A 15,032-nucleotide genomic window follows, 5' to 3' on the forward strand; every position below is an offset into this window, starting at 1 on the left:
CACTTGCATCAAAGATGAGGCTCATGCTTGAGGATGGAGACCAAGCACTTTCTTAAGTAACAAAAACTCCATGAATGCGGAGAGGCAGGCACATAGCGGCAGTCTCCGGTGCCTCCCGCCTTTAGCTCAAGCCAACCTGCCAGTTCTGCCCCTCTGAGCCAGGGCCTTGCCTGATATTTCCTCTTGCTGGTCTTACAACACCAATCTTTTCTTCTTTTTCTTCTTCCTCTTCAATCATTGTCGCATCAATCGCCACAATCTATCTGAAGCGCCGGCGGCCTTTACACAATTCTATGACTTTGTCGCCGCCGCTTGGCCTAGTCTCGCAGCTGTGATAACATCTCCGACCGATCGATCGCCCTTCTTTCAGCTCTGGTTCAATCATCTACACCTTCAAGATGGAATTTATTGCGCAGTCGCCCGCCTCCGTTCTCCCAAGAATCACAGGCTCTTAGCTATCACCACCGGATGCAGCCGACAGCCGATTTTACACGCATATCCATCTTATCTGATAAGCTTGTGGTTGGCCGACGGCTCATGGCCGAGCACAACCTCAGTATGCATATCTGCTAGCAAACTGTGGCGTACAATGCATGCACCCAAGAGATAAACTTGAACGAGTTGGGTGGTTGAATTCCGACGGTCACTCCAAATTGGTGCCATCTTTTACAGAGAGTCATCCGATTTCGCAAACTGATTATTTATCAGCCCGTGGTTTGAAGCTCAGAATGATGTCCAGACAAAGCTCAGCTGGTGCTGTCCCTACCCATGCTGGGTTTATCGTCACAATCCTGGCCATGATACACAGCCGAAGTCGCCTATTCCGTGGCGATGGGTGACAACCCCAGGCGATGCTTCGGGGATGCGCCGATGCGCTATCTCATCCCTCTCGATTCGAACCCAGCCCAATGGTCGCGACAGGCCGTACTCCTTCTGTTCGTCCCCCACGTAGGTGCACCACCAATACCGGTTCCCCGACCGGCCGGTCTAATAACATGCCAACTTTATTTCTACCTCCCCATCGTGGAATCTGAGGTTGCATATTTAAAGGAGCGGCTGTGCACGATCATGTCACCAGTATCAAGCTTCAGATTAGCATCGCATGTTTTTCTTAGCTGACCTTGTCTTTTGATCTGCATCTCATCTCACCTCGCTTGGGGCTCTTGGACTCGGACCCGCAGACACCCACCCGCTGCCCCATCTCTAGCAATTTGTCAAGCATCTGGGGAATAAGAAGTCCTGATAAGCTATCTCTGGATCCACGAGTTATCAGTTACAAGTCTTGGGCCACTAAGCTTAAAAAATAACTCTAGGCACTCCCGAAAACGGCCTCGCGTGCTCGCCAATCACTTCTATTATACGGAGAGGAATTAGAAGTATAAACCTTCATATTGCCCATATCAACTTTCAGTGTTGGAGCCTTTCAAAGCCTTCGTCAATATTTATTCAACATTGACATTCCAAGTCTGTCGTTGAGTTGATCGACACGAAGATTCCTCTTTCGCTTGGACCCCTCAACGATCAACGCCATCGACACCAAAGCCATTCCAGCGTTGGCCTATTTCTCGTTTCTTTACACAACTCCATCTAACTGCTTCAACAATGGATGAGGATCAAGGGCCACGGTCGATTGCCCCCGAGCATGCGCCACCGAAAACATTTGCTCAGCGTTGCAATGGCCTCAAGAAGGCATTCACTACCAGGCACGGCCTGATTGGCGATTATGACTATGCCTTTCTCTTTCGCCCAAACCTGCCCTTCATGAAGAAGAGCGTTAACCCAAGTCCCTTCTTTGGTCTCAATGACAAGATGCCAGTTTTTCTGGGCTTGCTGCTCGGCTTTCAACATGCATTGGCCATGTTAGCAGGTGTGATTACACCACCGATCATCATCAGCGGCAGCGCCAATTTGCTACCTGAGCAACAACAATACCTCGTCTCAACCGCTCTCATCGTTTCTGGCATCTTCTCTGCAGTCCAAATCACTCGATTCAGGCTTTTTGGTACACAGTAAGTGTTGTTTGGTCGCGACAAGAGTTTGTGCTAATCCTTGTCTTAGATACTACCTCGGTACTGGAGTGTTGTCTGTAGTTGGAGTCTCATTCAGCGTTATTCCTGTCGCTCAAGGAAGTCTCAATCAGATGTACGCCAATGGCTTCTGTCCTTCAGATTCTGATGGAAACCCCTTGCCTTGCCCTCAGGGCTATGGAGCCATTCTCGGTACCTCCGCTGTGTGTGCTTTGATCAACATCCTCGTCTCCTTCATCCCCGCAAAGTTCTTGCTGAAGGTCCTGCCGCCGATCGTCACTGGCCCTACCGTTATGCTCATCGGTATCAAGCTCATCAAGTCGGGTTTCTCCAACTGGATGGGTGGCAGTGGAGGATGCATGACTGCCACTGACGGCTTGTTTGCTCTTTGCCCCAACATCAACGCACCTCACCCTCTTCCCTGGGGATCTGCAGAATTCCTGGGCTTGGGTTTCTCTGTCTTTGTCGCCATTATTCTGTGTGAGCGATTCGGCTCGCCCATCATGAAATCCACCTCGGTCGTGATTGGACTACTAGTCGGCTGCATTATTGCTGCTGCCTGTGGTTATTTCGATCGATCTGGTATCGACTCTGCCCCTGTTGCTTCGTTCGCTTGGGTACACACATTCCCTCTATCAGTTTACGGGCCACTCGTGCTCCCCCTGATTGCTGTTTACCTTGTCTGCGCTACCGAGGCTATTGGCGATGTCACAGCCACATGCGACGTTTCCAAGCTCGAGGTGACTGGAAAGACGTATGAATCTCGTATTCAGGGTGGTATCTTGTCTGATGGTATTGCTGGCTGCATTGGTGCTCTCATGACCATGACTCCTATGTCTGTCTTCGCTCAGAACAACGGTGTCATTGTCCTCACCAGATGCGCCAACCGCAAAGCTGGTCTTGCCTGCGCCATGTTCCTGATCATCATGGGTATCTTTGCCAAGTTTGCTGCTGCTCTCATTGCCATTCCATCAGCTGTTCTTGGTGGCATGACAACCTTCCTCTTCAGTGCTGTAGCTGTATCGGGCATGTCCATCATTGTCCGTGGTGTCCCTTTCACTCGACGCAACCGCTTCATTCTTACTGCTGGTCTGGCTCTGGGATATGGCGCAACGCTTCTACCCAACTACTTTGATAAGATCTTCACATACGAGGGGGACAACCGCTCTCTTCAGGGTTTCCTCGACGCTATTGTTCTTGTCATGGAGACTGGTTTTGCAGTCGCTGCCATCATCTGTGTGATCCTCAACCTCACGCTTCCTGAGGAGCTGGAAGATGACATTGATGCAGCCCGCTCAGCGACCAATGTCGTGATCCACGAGGATACAGAGCAACAGAACAAGGCCACCGCAGGCTCGAGTCGGGAGCATAGTATCGATCCTCAGAAGCAGGTTTGAATGGATGTAGGGGAAAACGTATAAAAGTCCAGTAGGGAATAGGGTTATGTCTATGTATGATGAATATCGGGTTATTTAAATTATGATTTCTTATTTGAAGGACCTCGGTCTCTGCAGATCAAAAGTGAAGTTCATTAAGCAGCGTAATCATTCCAAGTCATCAGCGACCTTATCTAGGAATCCCTCTTTCAGCTTTCCAAAAACACCTGTAACCAATGATTACTCCTCTACTCCGCGCCTCATTAGAATCATAAAAGCTCTCTTACATAGAGATACAGACTGAACTTGTTATTTCATGTCATGTTTTCGCACATTAAATCCATCAACTCGTTACGCCATAGACCACATGAGATCTGCTCTCGTATCGCTGCTTGTGAAAGCTGTTCATCTGCCTCCTGTAGTTCTCTTGAACCTCTCCCCAGAGTCCGCGATGGCGTTCTTGTATGCACTTGAGCAAGTCACCTTCCTTCTTGATCTTGCAATGGCAGACATTTGGTGTGCCACAGAACTTAGCTCGTGCCTGCGGAGTTGGAAATTTGATGCTAAGACGTTTGAGGTTGGGCCAGTTGACACTGTCGCTCGTCGAGGCAGGGTTGTTCAGCGCCAACCGGGCCAAGTTCCAGTCCATCTCGCCGTCCGACGGTGACTGCTCATATCTTCGGGCTGAAATAGGAGCATCACCCTTCTTCCTCTCGATTGCCGCGATATCGCAGGATGCCCCATCTCTTCCGGATCGGCGACAGTTGCAGCGCTCTGGATTCATGTTTGTTTCGTCGTCAATCTGAACCGTCACAAATGAGAACTTATCTCCTTGTCGGTTTTGTGTGAACAAGACCAGCATCGGCTTCACTGGGCGCTTGTGAAGGAGCCCTGTGGAATTTGTTCCTGTAGAAATGCTAACACTTCGAACATCGCTATTCGATGAGTTACTGTTGCTTGAGACGCCACTCGATATGCTGAAAGAACGCCCGTTATTGGTCATAGTTGTACTGGTGGAAGGAGGCGGAAAGAGAGAACTGGAACGCCGAGGAGATGGGGTTGATCCGACTGGCTTCCGGGGTGGAGCCTGTCGCGGCGGTCCCGGTATCGGGAAGAAGCTCTGTCGTTCTACAGGCGATGATCCTATCGGCTCTGGGGAAGTTCTTCCAGGCCACGATCCGTAGAACTCGGGCCCTGTGGGCTGTCTCTGTCGTATGGTTGGAAGGCTTGGGTGACGACCAGGGGGACCCATAGCGAAGCCATCTCCGCCATTTCCGTAAGACGAGAACGTCTGCGCCGGTGATGCAAATGGCCTGCTCCCTAAAAGGGGCGAACTTGGCATCGCTCCAGAGGCAAGGGTTGATATGGAGTTTTGACGGCTTGATGAAGCCTTGATGGTGTTGACTGCGGCATCGCTATTGGTGACAAGCGAGCCCTCGGTTGATTTGGGTATCCAGAGTTGAAGGCAAGCGTTCTCCATGATTGTCTCTTTGACGCCACCCAGGACGAAAATGACTTGACAGTCGTACTGCGTGGCAGAGGCCCATGGCTTGAATCCAGTGACCGCTTGCTGGAACCTCAGTATATCAGCTCCGTCCATGAAGTCCAGCCTTGCGATTCTCTCGTTCTGTCTTAGGATGATCTCTTGTGTCATATGAGTGCCTGTGGGCAATACGTATTGTGGGTTAAAGACCATTGTGGTGATGTCGAAGTCAAATTTCTCAGCTGTGAAAGTTAGCATTTGACGTCGAGAAGAAAAGGGCCTACTGACTTTGCTGTCTTGGTTTTCCCGATCCCGCTTGAGCAGATCCAGACATGATGATTCTGAATCTTCGCCCATCTGCGTCTAGCCTTCGAAGGAGCTTGGCTTTCTTCTCGATACCTGGGCTATAGCTCTGTAGGTTTCTGCTATCGTTAGGCTTTAAAACGGAACTGGGAGTTATGTCAAGCTTACACCTCTAGCAGTTGTTCCATCATCTCGTCTTTTGTAACAAGGTCAACAAGAGGGGCGGGTTCTTTCTCTGGCCAGATCGTGAACATGTCTCGTTTGAGCGTCGAAATGATTATTCTTGGCGTCACCAACTCGCGGCCAAATCGAGCGCATTGGGATGATAGGTCCTACTCTCGTTAGTCTGTACGTCACATGTAATTACACGCACGACTTACATCTTCCAGTTGCCGGGCGTAGGATGGCCAGTGGGAAGTGTCCTTATCCGCCTCCCGCAAAGCAGGGGCCGCCTGAATTCTCTTGAAAATCCATACACACTTCAACAAGTTGAGATACTGGTCAACCGTCGGAACACGTTCTTCAACAACCATACCAGACTTGAAGTTGATTGTGCTCTTATGAAAGTTCAGTATGAATGCATCCGACAGCTCGGTGAGCTCGAAGTCCGCCTCGGTGCGATACTCGGAGTGACCAGTGAGCGCTGCAAACCGGAACTGTTCGTCCAAGCCCACCGGCACTTCTAGTAGTACAACACTGCGCTGAACTCTTTGGTCGAGGGCTTCATCAAGGTCAGGGATAAGAACTCCCATCAGACGGCGGATGTCATGATGAGCAGCTGTGATGCGGTCCGCGAGGTCTCGATGCATGAGCTCAATATCTTGTCGTACCCGTAAAAGGAGATCACTGACCTCATCAGCTTATGAAACAGTACCAACTTGATGCACTTACACTTCAAACGGTTTCAGGACGTGCAGGATCTTCGAGTTGTGCAGCGTGATCCTTTGGCGCAGTTGATCAGCTGCGGGCTGAACGAGTACATTCCATTCCAGGTTGCGTAAAGGGTTGGTTCCTACACGATATCGACTGTTTGATCTTAGAAGTTCATTGCATTCTCGTAATGTCATCTCGTAGTCCCCAATGATCTGAATCAGTGACGTCCGGTCCCATCGTAGCCTTGCTGGAGCGCCCTGCCGTCTTTGACTCTGGAGAGAGTTGTCTGCCGATGCAACTACTCTGCTAAGGATATCGAGATTCTCGGCGAGACCTCTGACATCTCTTCCAAATTCTTCATATTGTCTTGCTGCCATACAGTCAGCCCGACGTTACATCTACTGAAGCCGGAGGGATGAAGGATTGAGTGATCGCCAGGTACATGTACCTATTCACGAAGGTTGACATTCAACAAAAGCAGTGCGTTGGCGAAGCCCCGCAAGGCATATCTCGCAGGAGAAACAAAAGCATCGCGCTTGGATCACTTACTTGCATTATGTTCTTCAGACCAGCCAAAGCGGTAGACTTCCCAGGCTAGGCGCCCGAGGCTGATAAGGTCTCCAACCTGGAGAGGGCCTGCCATCGAACGGTGCTATGGTTTCTGTTACAAAAGGGCCTCAGATGGCAGGGACCTGGGCTTTAAACAAAAGCTAAAGGACGATCACTTTGGGAAATGCAGCCGTTAATGGGGCCAGAGTAAGTTGTGGACGAGTGATGGGCAGCAGTATCTTAAGAATTATTGTTAACAGGGCTGTTGCTCAAGAGGCCAACGGAGGAAGTGTGACTGAGCTTCACCCGGGATGATCTAATTGGTATGGGTAACACCCACACGCTCGCCCCAAATGAAAGAGATGCAAGGGCCAGATGAGTCTTCAGGAAAGAAGATAAGAACGCAGCTTGCAAGCTCTGTACGGGAGACGCGTGCGGTCCGGAGTGGCTGGCCACGGCTGACACAAAATCGAGGAACCTCGCCGCAGAGAGAGAAAAGCGCTCTTCCCAGGCACCGATGACAGACTGGCACGGGGTGGCTGATTCGGTCAGTCAACAGGGCATCGGCTACTCATGTGGGCTACCAGCGCGAGCATGCGGGGTGGAGGAGGGCCAGGGACGGACGACAGCTTGATTGCCCTTATCAATAAGCATGCACGTAGCTGTTGGACCTTTGGTTGTTTGAAAGCCCTATGCTTCTTTGCTTCTTCGCTATAATCCAGGTCGGACATATGACGGAGAACACAATATGATCGATCTTGTGTCATCCCAAGTAGCACGTCCCCCCCATGCTTCAGACGAGTTAACCCGAGGACGAGGTTTGGATACCCGGGGTTCTTTCAGCTCAGGCTTGGCATGTCTGTGAGCCATGTCTGAGATGCATCAGGGCTGTGTAATGCAGGGTTGGCAGATTGGCTGTTGAAGCGATAAAAACGGCGCTAGAAATGCAACGGCTAGCGCTGCGGTTTTTGATGTGGTTGAAAGCTGGAAAGGTATGGCCAAGGCGTTTTGGTAGGCAATAAGGCTGCGGAATTCTTGTCTAAAGTGAGGGGAAGTCTGCCTAGAACGACCAGCCCCTGCAGGGAGTTGATAAGGTCACACGATGGTGATGAGGCTTGAATTCCGCCCTCTGCTTGGTCAGTCTGCCATTTTGGGCTGATTGCTCTACGCCCGGCTTTGGTGTGATCGTCGAACCCTGCCTGCATGAGTTTCGAGAGCGTTACTTAATACCCATAGTCCCAGATAGCTGTGTAGCTCATACCGTAGCTTGCTCTTTGCCATTGTTTGTATCAATTCTGAGAGTTGGGTTGACTCGTTGCCAACTTTGGGCTTCGAATTGACGTGTAAGCTGGGTTTCCAGACCAATCTCCAGTCTTTCGTCCTCTCTGAGCTGCATACAGACCACACAATGAGCGACTTTGCAGCATATCAGGAGCACAGCCGTGAGCCACCACGACGTGAAGAGCCAGAATGGGACAGCGACCGTTCGGTGATCTTTAGGGAAACCGACAATCCCAATGGCATTTTTACATCAGCACCCAAGGAAGCCTTCAAGCTTGGGTACTTTGATGTTATGTGCCTGGTTCTCAACCGGATGATTGGTAAGTTCCCATTGCTTTCCGAGGTTATTCGATATGATTTCTTGAGATTTCGCAGAGGCGTTTCATGATGGATTTTGGTGATGTTGTGTTGAAGTTGAATTTAAGTTGAGAGCCCATAGCATAGATCGGATGGGACCCAAGTGGGGAAGTCTGCTTATATCAAGATCCATGGTTCGCTCCTTCTGGCCCAAGCTTGAGTTTCAATGTGTCAGAACAATGCAGCTTTCTCTTTGAGAAAGTTGCTCTAGTATGTAGTTCTGAGGGTATCACGATGTTGAAACTTGGTGTTTTGGTCAAGAGCAGCAATGAGGCCTGGAAACACTGTGCTACTCTATTTACTTTGTGAACGAATCGCTAACTCTCATCACAGGAACCGGCATCTTTAATTCGCCACAGAGAGTAATGGAAGGAACCCGTTCAACGGGCGCTTCTCTTCTTCTCTGGCTGGCGGGCATCATATACTGTCTCTCAGGCGTTCACGTCTACATAGAATACGGTCTCAATGTTCCTCGCTACACCATCAACGGTATTGAACAGAGCGTACCTCGCAGCGGCGGTGACCTCAATTACCTCCAATATGTCTATCAAAAGCCCGCATATAGAAGAGGCACTGTACTTTTGAGTACATGCATGTTCGGCTTCTGTTTCGTGGCTCTCGGAAACATGGCGGGCAACTGTATCAGCTTTGCTACAAGAGTGCTATACGCATCTGGCAATACTGACCCAGCTCCCGGAGCAATCAGGGGTATTGCTATCGGAATAGCAATCCTCACTTGCTTCATTCATACCTTCTCTCGACGAGCAGGTATTCTTCTCAACAACATGTTGGCAATGATCAAAGTCATGATCCTTCTGCTCATCATCGTGACAGCTATTGTGGTTGGTGCCGGAGCTTTGAAGACTACCAAGGGTGACAAGGTCAAGAACTACATCTCGGAAAACACTCAGCCATCTCGTGCCTTTGCAGACTCCGGTGATGCCAATGGCTTTGCTCACGCTTTCTTGGCCATTATCTTCAGCTTCTCTGGCTTCGAACAGCCCAACTACGTCATGGGTGAGATTAGCAGGCCAAGGCGAAAGCATCCAATCGCCATGATGCTTGGTGTCGGTATTGCCATTGTTCTTTACATGGCCGTCAACATCTCATATGTAAATATTGTTTCCCTTCCCTATATAATCGTATTCTAACCCTTCTCAGATGGTCGTGGTCCCAGAAAAGGATCAAATAAGTACCAACGTAGCGCAAGAGTTCTTCGAAAGAACTCTCGGCTCCCTGACAGAAGATGAGACTGGCCAGCGGATCTTCAACGCTTTTCTTGCCATATCAAGCATGGGAAACATCATCGTGATGACCTACACTGCTGCACGTGTAAAGCAAGAGATCGCCAAGGAAGGCATCATTCCTTACGCCAAGTTCTTTGCTCAAGACGGCGACATCTCTTTGGGTCGATTGCTATCATGGCTCAAGAAGAAGGGCATGTTCAGTTCTCTTCTGAGCACACGTTGGCTCTCCCCCGAAGACCATAGAGAGAGAACGCCTGTTGGTGCCTTCGTTCTGCACCTTACATCCTGCTTCATTCTTATCTTTGCCACTTGGGGTATGGACTACTTCAATTCATATACTTTACTTACAAGTCTGAGCGCATATGTCATCAATGCCTTCTTTGGCATCTTTCTCGGTCTCGGTATCCTGATCCTCCGATTCAAGGGACCACCACAAACAGACAAGGACGAGATTCATAGTCCAGCAGCAGTCCCCCAGACTTGGCGACAGATGACCGGCAAGCACATCAGCCCAACACTCAGCGTTATATGCGCAGTTATATACGTAATCGGTGGCCTGTGGCCCATCGTCACTATCTGGATCAAGCCCTCAACACCACAAAGTCTCCAGTGGTGGCTTGTCCCTGTCATCACATGGTCTGTCATTGGTGGAAGCATTCTCTGGTTCCTCGGCTTCGTCTCTTTTGCTTGGCGCCGGAAGCACAAGAGGAATGAGATCTTTGTCGTGGAGAAGAAGCCTGAGTTCGAAAGCGCCGATGGCTCTGACGACTCGGGAGAGAAGTCGGGCGGTTATGTGCTCGTACACGAGACAGTTTACCTGAGTTGGGTCGCAGGGGAAGTCCATGAGTCAAGAGGAACTGGCCGGACGGGCTTTGACGAGCAGGCAGACACGATACCGGTACCTGCGGCGAGCCGATATGCTGGCACTGACTTTGAAGCATTTTATCAGGACGACCACCAGGGTGCAGCAGCAACAAGAGGGTATAATACAGGATATAGGCCATGAGTTACTCATGATCTAAGTACATATGATAATGAAGAACATGTTTGTAATGATATAATTGTGGGCGGTGATGCATGACACGCATTGCAGATGTTCAGTTTGATGGTAAAGTGGCAACGAGATCCATCTCCTGCCCCTCTGGGACATGAGCTAAGACGGAACAAAAAGTGCTGAACCTGAGTGTATAATTTTTATTCAATTCTTGGAAGAGGATAGTACTCGTGCAGCAGATGCCCATTGTTTGGACATAAATTGTCCGTCACAGATATAAGTCCTGGTGATATAGGGTAGCCTGAACCTCCGAAAACCGCGATGATTTTGACTGTGCCCTTTTCCGTGAAGAAATGATAACTGCTGTACTCATGTCAATCTAGCCGTTGATAACGTGCTCATGTTCTGATCTACTGTTATTCGGACCAAATCTCGACTTGTAAATGAAGTTGCGATCATTTGATGCTTCCACCCACTGACTACCTGTACATCAAGCATAGCGTTGCGTAAACAGAAGGACAAGTTTCAATATCATGAAAATAGGTTGGGATCACAAAAAGATAAGTTGATTTATTCTTGGTATTCCTTCAGAGCCACCTCTTGTAAACACAGCGCCGCAACCCCGTCCTTTTAGCCAACATTATCGCCGGTAATTAAAATGGTCTATTGCCGTTCAGTGTGCCACGTTACGTGTAAGAAGTCGTATGTTGTCCACAAATCCTTCCACAAGTTCTTGATAGCGGTGAGGTCTTGAGCTCGCTGCCTTGCTCCCTTGTTCGATTAGAAGCTTCGAGTCGAGTTCAATCTCAAGTTCATGCTCCTTCTCTTTTACCTAAACTATTGTTAGTTGAGCTGAAATACCATCTGAGACTTTGGGGACTTACTCCGTGGCGATCTTGTATGACCTGCGTGAGGTCAACCTGGTAGGGCCCGTGTGTGTAACTGAGTCTGTCCTTGTTTCGCTCAGGGTTTTCCCCACGATCACGATTTGGAAGCTGCTCCAGTTCTTCCACCGAGCCATCCCAGTTCATTTCGAGGTTGATACTGATTCGACAATCCATTGGTAAAATCGGGAAGTGGATATCAAGGTCAGCTACACGCGCCTTGATGATCTTGGCAATAACCTTGTTGTCCTTTTGGTTGTATGTGACTCGCACGCGGACTGCTCTTCGCAATCCCAGTCGGCTTTGGACACATCCAGGTATTCTTGCTTGTAGATCTGGCGGAATCTCGAAAAACCGGTCTCTCTCTCTCCGGTGCAGAGCAACGATGGGTACACGTTGGCTGCCTGCTGGATTCATGGGATGTGTGATCTTGACCAGTTCGTTTAGGTAGTCGTTCATCTTCTTGTGTGAGCCCTAAAGCATCATTAGCGATGGTAAAGAATGAGGAAGATGCTGAAACACTCACTTCCGTCATGCTACTCTTAAAAGCTACACGACTGTTGTCCATCAAGATGCATTCAGACGCAATACCTCGATCAACTCGTTGATTGGTATCTCTGTCGATGAGAGTGCCCAATTTCGCTTCAATTTCAAACTGGATCCCGCGACTACTGATTTCCCTCATATCTGGGGTGTTGATAACATTGAGAAAGAGGAAATCAGCCACTTGTCTTGATACGTCCTCAAAAGGTTTGAGGCCAGTAAGACTCGGTTCCCAAGGTCCGAGGATCTCTGCGGGACCTGGTTCAGCGGCGGGAACGTGAGGAGGGTTGCCCCGGTTCGTCTCTGGCGAGGCATGGCGACTGGGGCGGGCGTTCTCCTTCTTTCCATTAAGATGTGAATGGACTCTCTTTTGTAGCACAAAGTTCGCATTCGTAGGCATGCCGTTCATTTTTCGAGCATCTTGTGCCCAGATAGGCGGTTGTGAGTAGCGTCTTCGCTTTTTGATTGCCCCAGCTGCTGGTACACTGGAAGAAGCCGACTCAGATTCGCGCTTCACAGCAGCGCCGCCGTTAATCTCGCTGGGCCTCATTCGTTTCTCATCTGGTTCTTGTCTGGGACTGTCGCGATCCTCAAGCTTGCGCTTGGCAGGAGTTGCAGCGCGTTCTGTGTCAATGGCCATTGGCTGGGCGGGTTGGGGTATGGGAGCCGATTGAGCTAGTTTGACTTTGGCGTCTGCTGCCGCCGATGCAGCAAGTGGATCGTGGTTACTTTGAATCGACGGGACTCGAGATTTGGGACTAACGGATGGGCTTGGAGCTCGCTCACTGTGCGATTGGGATCGTCGGTGTACGTCGGGGGCAGGCGAACCGTAGCTACTAGATATGCGCTTCGCGTGAAGCGGAGGCGGAGGTGAGCTCTGTACTTGTGCTTGTACCTGTGCCTGTGCTTGCGGTATGGGGGCCCCAGTGTAGGAAAGTCTTTGTTGGTAAGGACTCGAAGGCTGTGCAAAACCACCTGTAACAGATGCTTGTCGAGATCCGGCAGACAGAGGAGGACCGACAGGAGTGGGTGGTTGTGAAGGTTGGCGATTGTGTTCGGCAGGCGGTGGGCGCGAAGCTGTGACAGGACTACCTTGAACAAAAGAACTGTAAGGATGATGTGGTTGAGTGGATGTTGGAGTCGGAGTAGAGTGGGCAGAATGACTAGCTGAGGGAGGACGCTGATTCAGATATTGCTGCGCCTGTGGGATAGCGCCTTGTGGGTGTTGTTGCTGAGTCGGAGGATAATGACTAGGTGCATGGCCTGGTGGCACGCCTTGTGGGACCTGAGAGAAGCTTTCGCGAGTTGCGTATTGAGTAGGTGAATATTGGTGTCGCTGGACTGGACTGGCCATCTCCCCCGGGGACTGAGTTGGTGGAAAAGGATAACCTGCGGCAGCCGCTACGGCCGACGGAGTCGTTGATGTTCGATAAGGGGATTGACCTGGAGTCTGGACACTTGGGGACCGTGGATCGTGAAAAGAGCCTGTTGGCTGTAGCGGAGGGGGTGCAGGACGTCCTGGATATGGCCCGGGTGCCTGGTACGGAGATTGTGGGGATACGCACCAGGCGGTGGTGTATGGGAAATTGGGTGAAGAATTCACACGTGGTCGTGACTGACGTTGATGGGGATGGCCAACATGCGGAAGATATTCTTGTGCATCGGTTTGCCTGGTGAAGGGTGCTGCGGTGGATGGGCGGCGTACTCTCGATAGTACGGAGGAGGAGCGGGTGCTTGGGCCGGACTCTGCGATGGTCGCTGTATCTGCTGGGGGTGAGGTTGCTGCTGCTGTTGATGTAGCTGCGGCGGCGGTTGCGGTTTCGGCGCAGGTTTGGCCGGAGCGCGATCGCCGCCGTCAGATGTATTAAGAACTGAGCGGAGATCCATGGCGATGGTGTTGTGATGAGGGGAGAATGAAGATTCTGCGACAACACGACGCCTCGAAGTTTCGGCGCGAGGGGAGACCACAAAGCAATTGCAGTGCGGGTCGCTTGTCTTGAACCAGGTAGTCGACGCGGCGGGAGCGCAACTGAGTACAGACAGATGTTGTCCTCAACTGATATAGATCTATGACGCTGTTGAGGCGATGGAGGACGTTCGTTGTCGCGCGAGGAGGACGGCGCAGGTGGACATGGATGACTGGTTGGGATGTTCCTACGTCGCCATGGCGAGGCTGCCACGCTGTCGAATTGACGATTGACGATTGGCGAATAGAAATCGCGTACAGAAACAGATGGACGCGGCTGAAAGATGATCGTTCGGGTGATGCTATCGATGGATCGTGTGCGCTGGAGGTTATTCGCGACTTGGAATAGTTCTAGGATTGATTAATATTTTGTGTTGGTGTCCTGTCGTCGTTTTCTGGCGACAAACAAAGATGGACAGGCGACAGCCTGACGCTAGAGCTCCAGGGATATGCCCATGGGCGGTACGGAGTACTACCTCACCTAACTCAACTGTACGTACTGGACATGGCCCAGGGACAAATTTTATTAGCAGCGATAGCGTTTTCCAAGCCCAAACAATTTTTACTAGCAGTACATGCTCCGTGCTGCGAGCTCAATGGAGATCTAGGTACCGATCATCAAACCCCCGGAGAGGCTTAGCATTACGCAAATCAGGTTAGCGAATTAAAGATGAGACACGCTACTTGTCACTTTTCCATATGTCCCGAGATAAATTGCACCAGACTCAAACGCCAGGGTCAGACTCCGATTCCTGTGGAGGGTCAAGTCCTTTGCAACCTCCTTAAGCTTAAAGGACATCAGCCTTATCGACTCAGAATGTTTATATGATCTTCTCATAAGCATTGGCTTACTCCAAAAACTCCGATGTTTCTCACATAAAGAGAACTTGTATTCGACGTCATAGTCGAGTGACGAACCAGGGGTAGCAGAGCTCCATGAGATTTGGAGTTCAGCTTCACAATAGCAACATTAGTAGATACGAGCGCTAACCACAAGTTCATTGAACAAGAGGTGTGGCAGTACGTGCATTAGCATCGTACAATGTACATCGGAATCTAGTCAAAGTTAGTCCAAAGCTGATTGCGTATCATATGAAGCTCTAGTTTCCATGCTAGTTCAAGTACTGCGGCTGAGGCCAACGTTATGGC

General features: G+C 50.3%; 7 protein-coding genes across 7 annotated transcripts; 3 read left to right on the top strand and 4 right to left on the bottom strand.

The window, feature by feature from the left end:
* The first annotated feature begins 213 nt into the window (after positions 1-213).
* On the top strand, positions 214-3,565 carry FVEG_12800 (NCS2 family nucleobase:cation symporter-2). The gene is made up of 2 exons (XM_018902173.1): positions 214-2,009; positions 2,059-3,565. The coding sequence occupies exons 1-2, from the start codon at positions 1,603-1,605 to the stop codon at positions 3,422-3,424; spliced, it is 1,773 nt and encodes a 590-aa protein (XP_018760829.1). The 5' UTR covers positions 214-1,602; the 3' UTR covers positions 3,425-3,565.
* On the bottom strand, positions 3,456-6,711 carry FVEG_12799 (hypothetical protein). Its single transcript, XM_018902172.1, has 6 exons — positions 6,612-6,711; positions 6,081-6,432; positions 5,570-6,035; positions 5,358-5,521; positions 5,175-5,308; positions 3,456-5,128 (listed from the first exon to the last, which is right to left on the bottom strand). The coding sequence occupies exons 1-6, from the start codon at positions 6,703-6,705 to the stop codon at positions 3,747-3,749; spliced, it is 2,592 nt and encodes an 863-aa protein (XP_018760828.1). The 5' UTR covers positions 6,706-6,711; the 3' UTR covers positions 3,456-3,746.
* Positions 6,712-6,839: 128 nt separating this feature from the next.
* FVEG_17350 (hypothetical protein) lies at positions 6,840-8,203 on the bottom strand. Its single transcript, XM_018906604.1, has 2 exons — positions 7,873-8,203; positions 6,840-7,810 (listed from the first exon to the last, which is right to left on the bottom strand). The coding sequence occupies exons 1-2, from the start codon at positions 8,005-8,007 to the stop codon at positions 7,565-7,567; spliced, it is 381 nt and encodes a 126-aa protein (XP_018760827.1). The 5' UTR covers positions 8,008-8,203; the 3' UTR covers positions 6,840-7,564.
* Positions 8,020-8,280, top strand: FVEG_17349 (hypothetical protein; the record flags this gene model as incomplete). The annotated part of the gene is made up of 1 exon (XM_018906603.1): positions 8,020-8,280. The coding sequence occupies one exon, from the start codon at positions 8,020-8,022 to the stop codon at positions 8,278-8,280; it is 261 nt and encodes an 86-aa protein (XP_018760826.1).
* A 143-nt stretch (positions 8,281-8,423) lies between these two features.
* On the top strand, positions 8,424-10,569 carry FVEG_17348 (hypothetical protein). The gene is made up of 2 exons (XM_018906602.1): positions 8,424-9,361; positions 9,411-10,569. The coding sequence occupies exons 1-2, from the start codon at positions 8,615-8,617 to the stop codon at positions 10,500-10,502; spliced, it is 1,839 nt and encodes a 612-aa protein (XP_018760825.1). The 5' UTR covers positions 8,424-8,614; the 3' UTR covers positions 10,503-10,569.
* Positions 10,570-11,107: 538 nt separating this feature from the next.
* On the bottom strand, positions 11,108-13,271 carry FVEG_12797 (hypothetical protein; the record flags this gene model as incomplete). Its single annotated transcript, XM_018902171.1, has 3 exons — positions 11,108-11,322; positions 11,375-11,848; positions 11,901-13,271. 3 exons carry the CDS (start codon positions 13,269-13,271, stop codon positions 11,164-11,166), a joined length of 2,004 nt encoding a protein of 667 aa, XP_018760824.1. The 3' UTR covers positions 11,108-11,163.
* Positions 13,272-13,516: 245 nt separating this feature from the next.
* Positions 13,517-14,281, bottom strand: FVEG_12796 (hypothetical protein; the record flags this gene model as incomplete). The annotated part of the gene is made up of 1 exon (XM_018902170.1): positions 13,517-14,281. The coding sequence occupies exon 1, from the start codon at positions 13,802-13,804 to the stop codon at positions 13,517-13,519; it is 288 nt and encodes a 95-aa protein (XP_018760823.1). The 5' UTR covers positions 13,805-14,281.
* Between the last annotated feature and the right edge of the window lie 751 nt (positions 14,282-15,032).

Source organism: Fusarium verticillioides, chromosome 3 (genome assembly GCF_000149555.1).
Source record: "Fusarium verticillioides 7600 chromosome 3, whole genome shotgun sequence".
Lineage (NCBI taxonomy): Eukaryota > Fungi > Ascomycota > Sordariomycetes > Hypocreales > Nectriaceae > Fusarium > Fusarium verticillioides.

Excerpts from the sequence above, each read along its gene's own strand:
- FVEG_17348 (XM_018906602.1), top strand. The coding sequence starts at position 8,615 with ATGGAAGGAACCCGTTCAACGGGCGCTTCTCTTCTTCTCTGGCTGGCG. Across the intron at positions 9,362-9,410 it reads TGGCCGTCAACATCTCATAT|ATGGTCGTGGTCCCAGAAAA; the intron begins GTAAATATTGTT and ends AACCCTTCTCAG.
- FVEG_12799 (XM_018902172.1), bottom strand. The coding sequence starts at position 6,705 with ATGGCAGGCCCTCTCCAGGTTGGAGACCTTATCAGCCTCGGGCGCCTA. Across the intron at positions 6,433-6,611 it reads GTCTGAAGAACATAATGCAA|CAAGACAATATGAAGAATTT; the intron begins GTAAGTGATCCA and ends ACTGTATGGCAG. Across the intron at positions 5,129-5,174 it reads GGGAAAACCAAGACAGCAAA|CTGAGAAATTTGACTTCGAC; the intron begins GTCAGTAGGCCC and ends TAACTTTCACAG.
- FVEG_12800 (XM_018902173.1), top strand. The coding sequence starts at position 1,603 with ATGGATGAGGATCAAGGGCCACGGTCGATTGCCCCCGAGCATGCGCCA. Across the intron at positions 2,010-2,058 it reads TTCAGGCTTTTTGGTACACA|ATACTACCTCGGTACTGGAG; the intron begins GTAAGTGTTGTT and ends TCCTTGTCTTAG.
- FVEG_17350 (XM_018906604.1), bottom strand. The coding sequence starts at position 8,007 with ATGCAGCTCAGAGAGGACGAAAGACTGGAGATTGGTCTGGAAACCCAG. Across the intron at positions 7,811-7,872 it reads ATGGCAAAGAGCAAGCTACG|GCAGGGTTCGACGATCACAC; the intron begins GTATGAGCTACA and ends AAACTCATGCAG.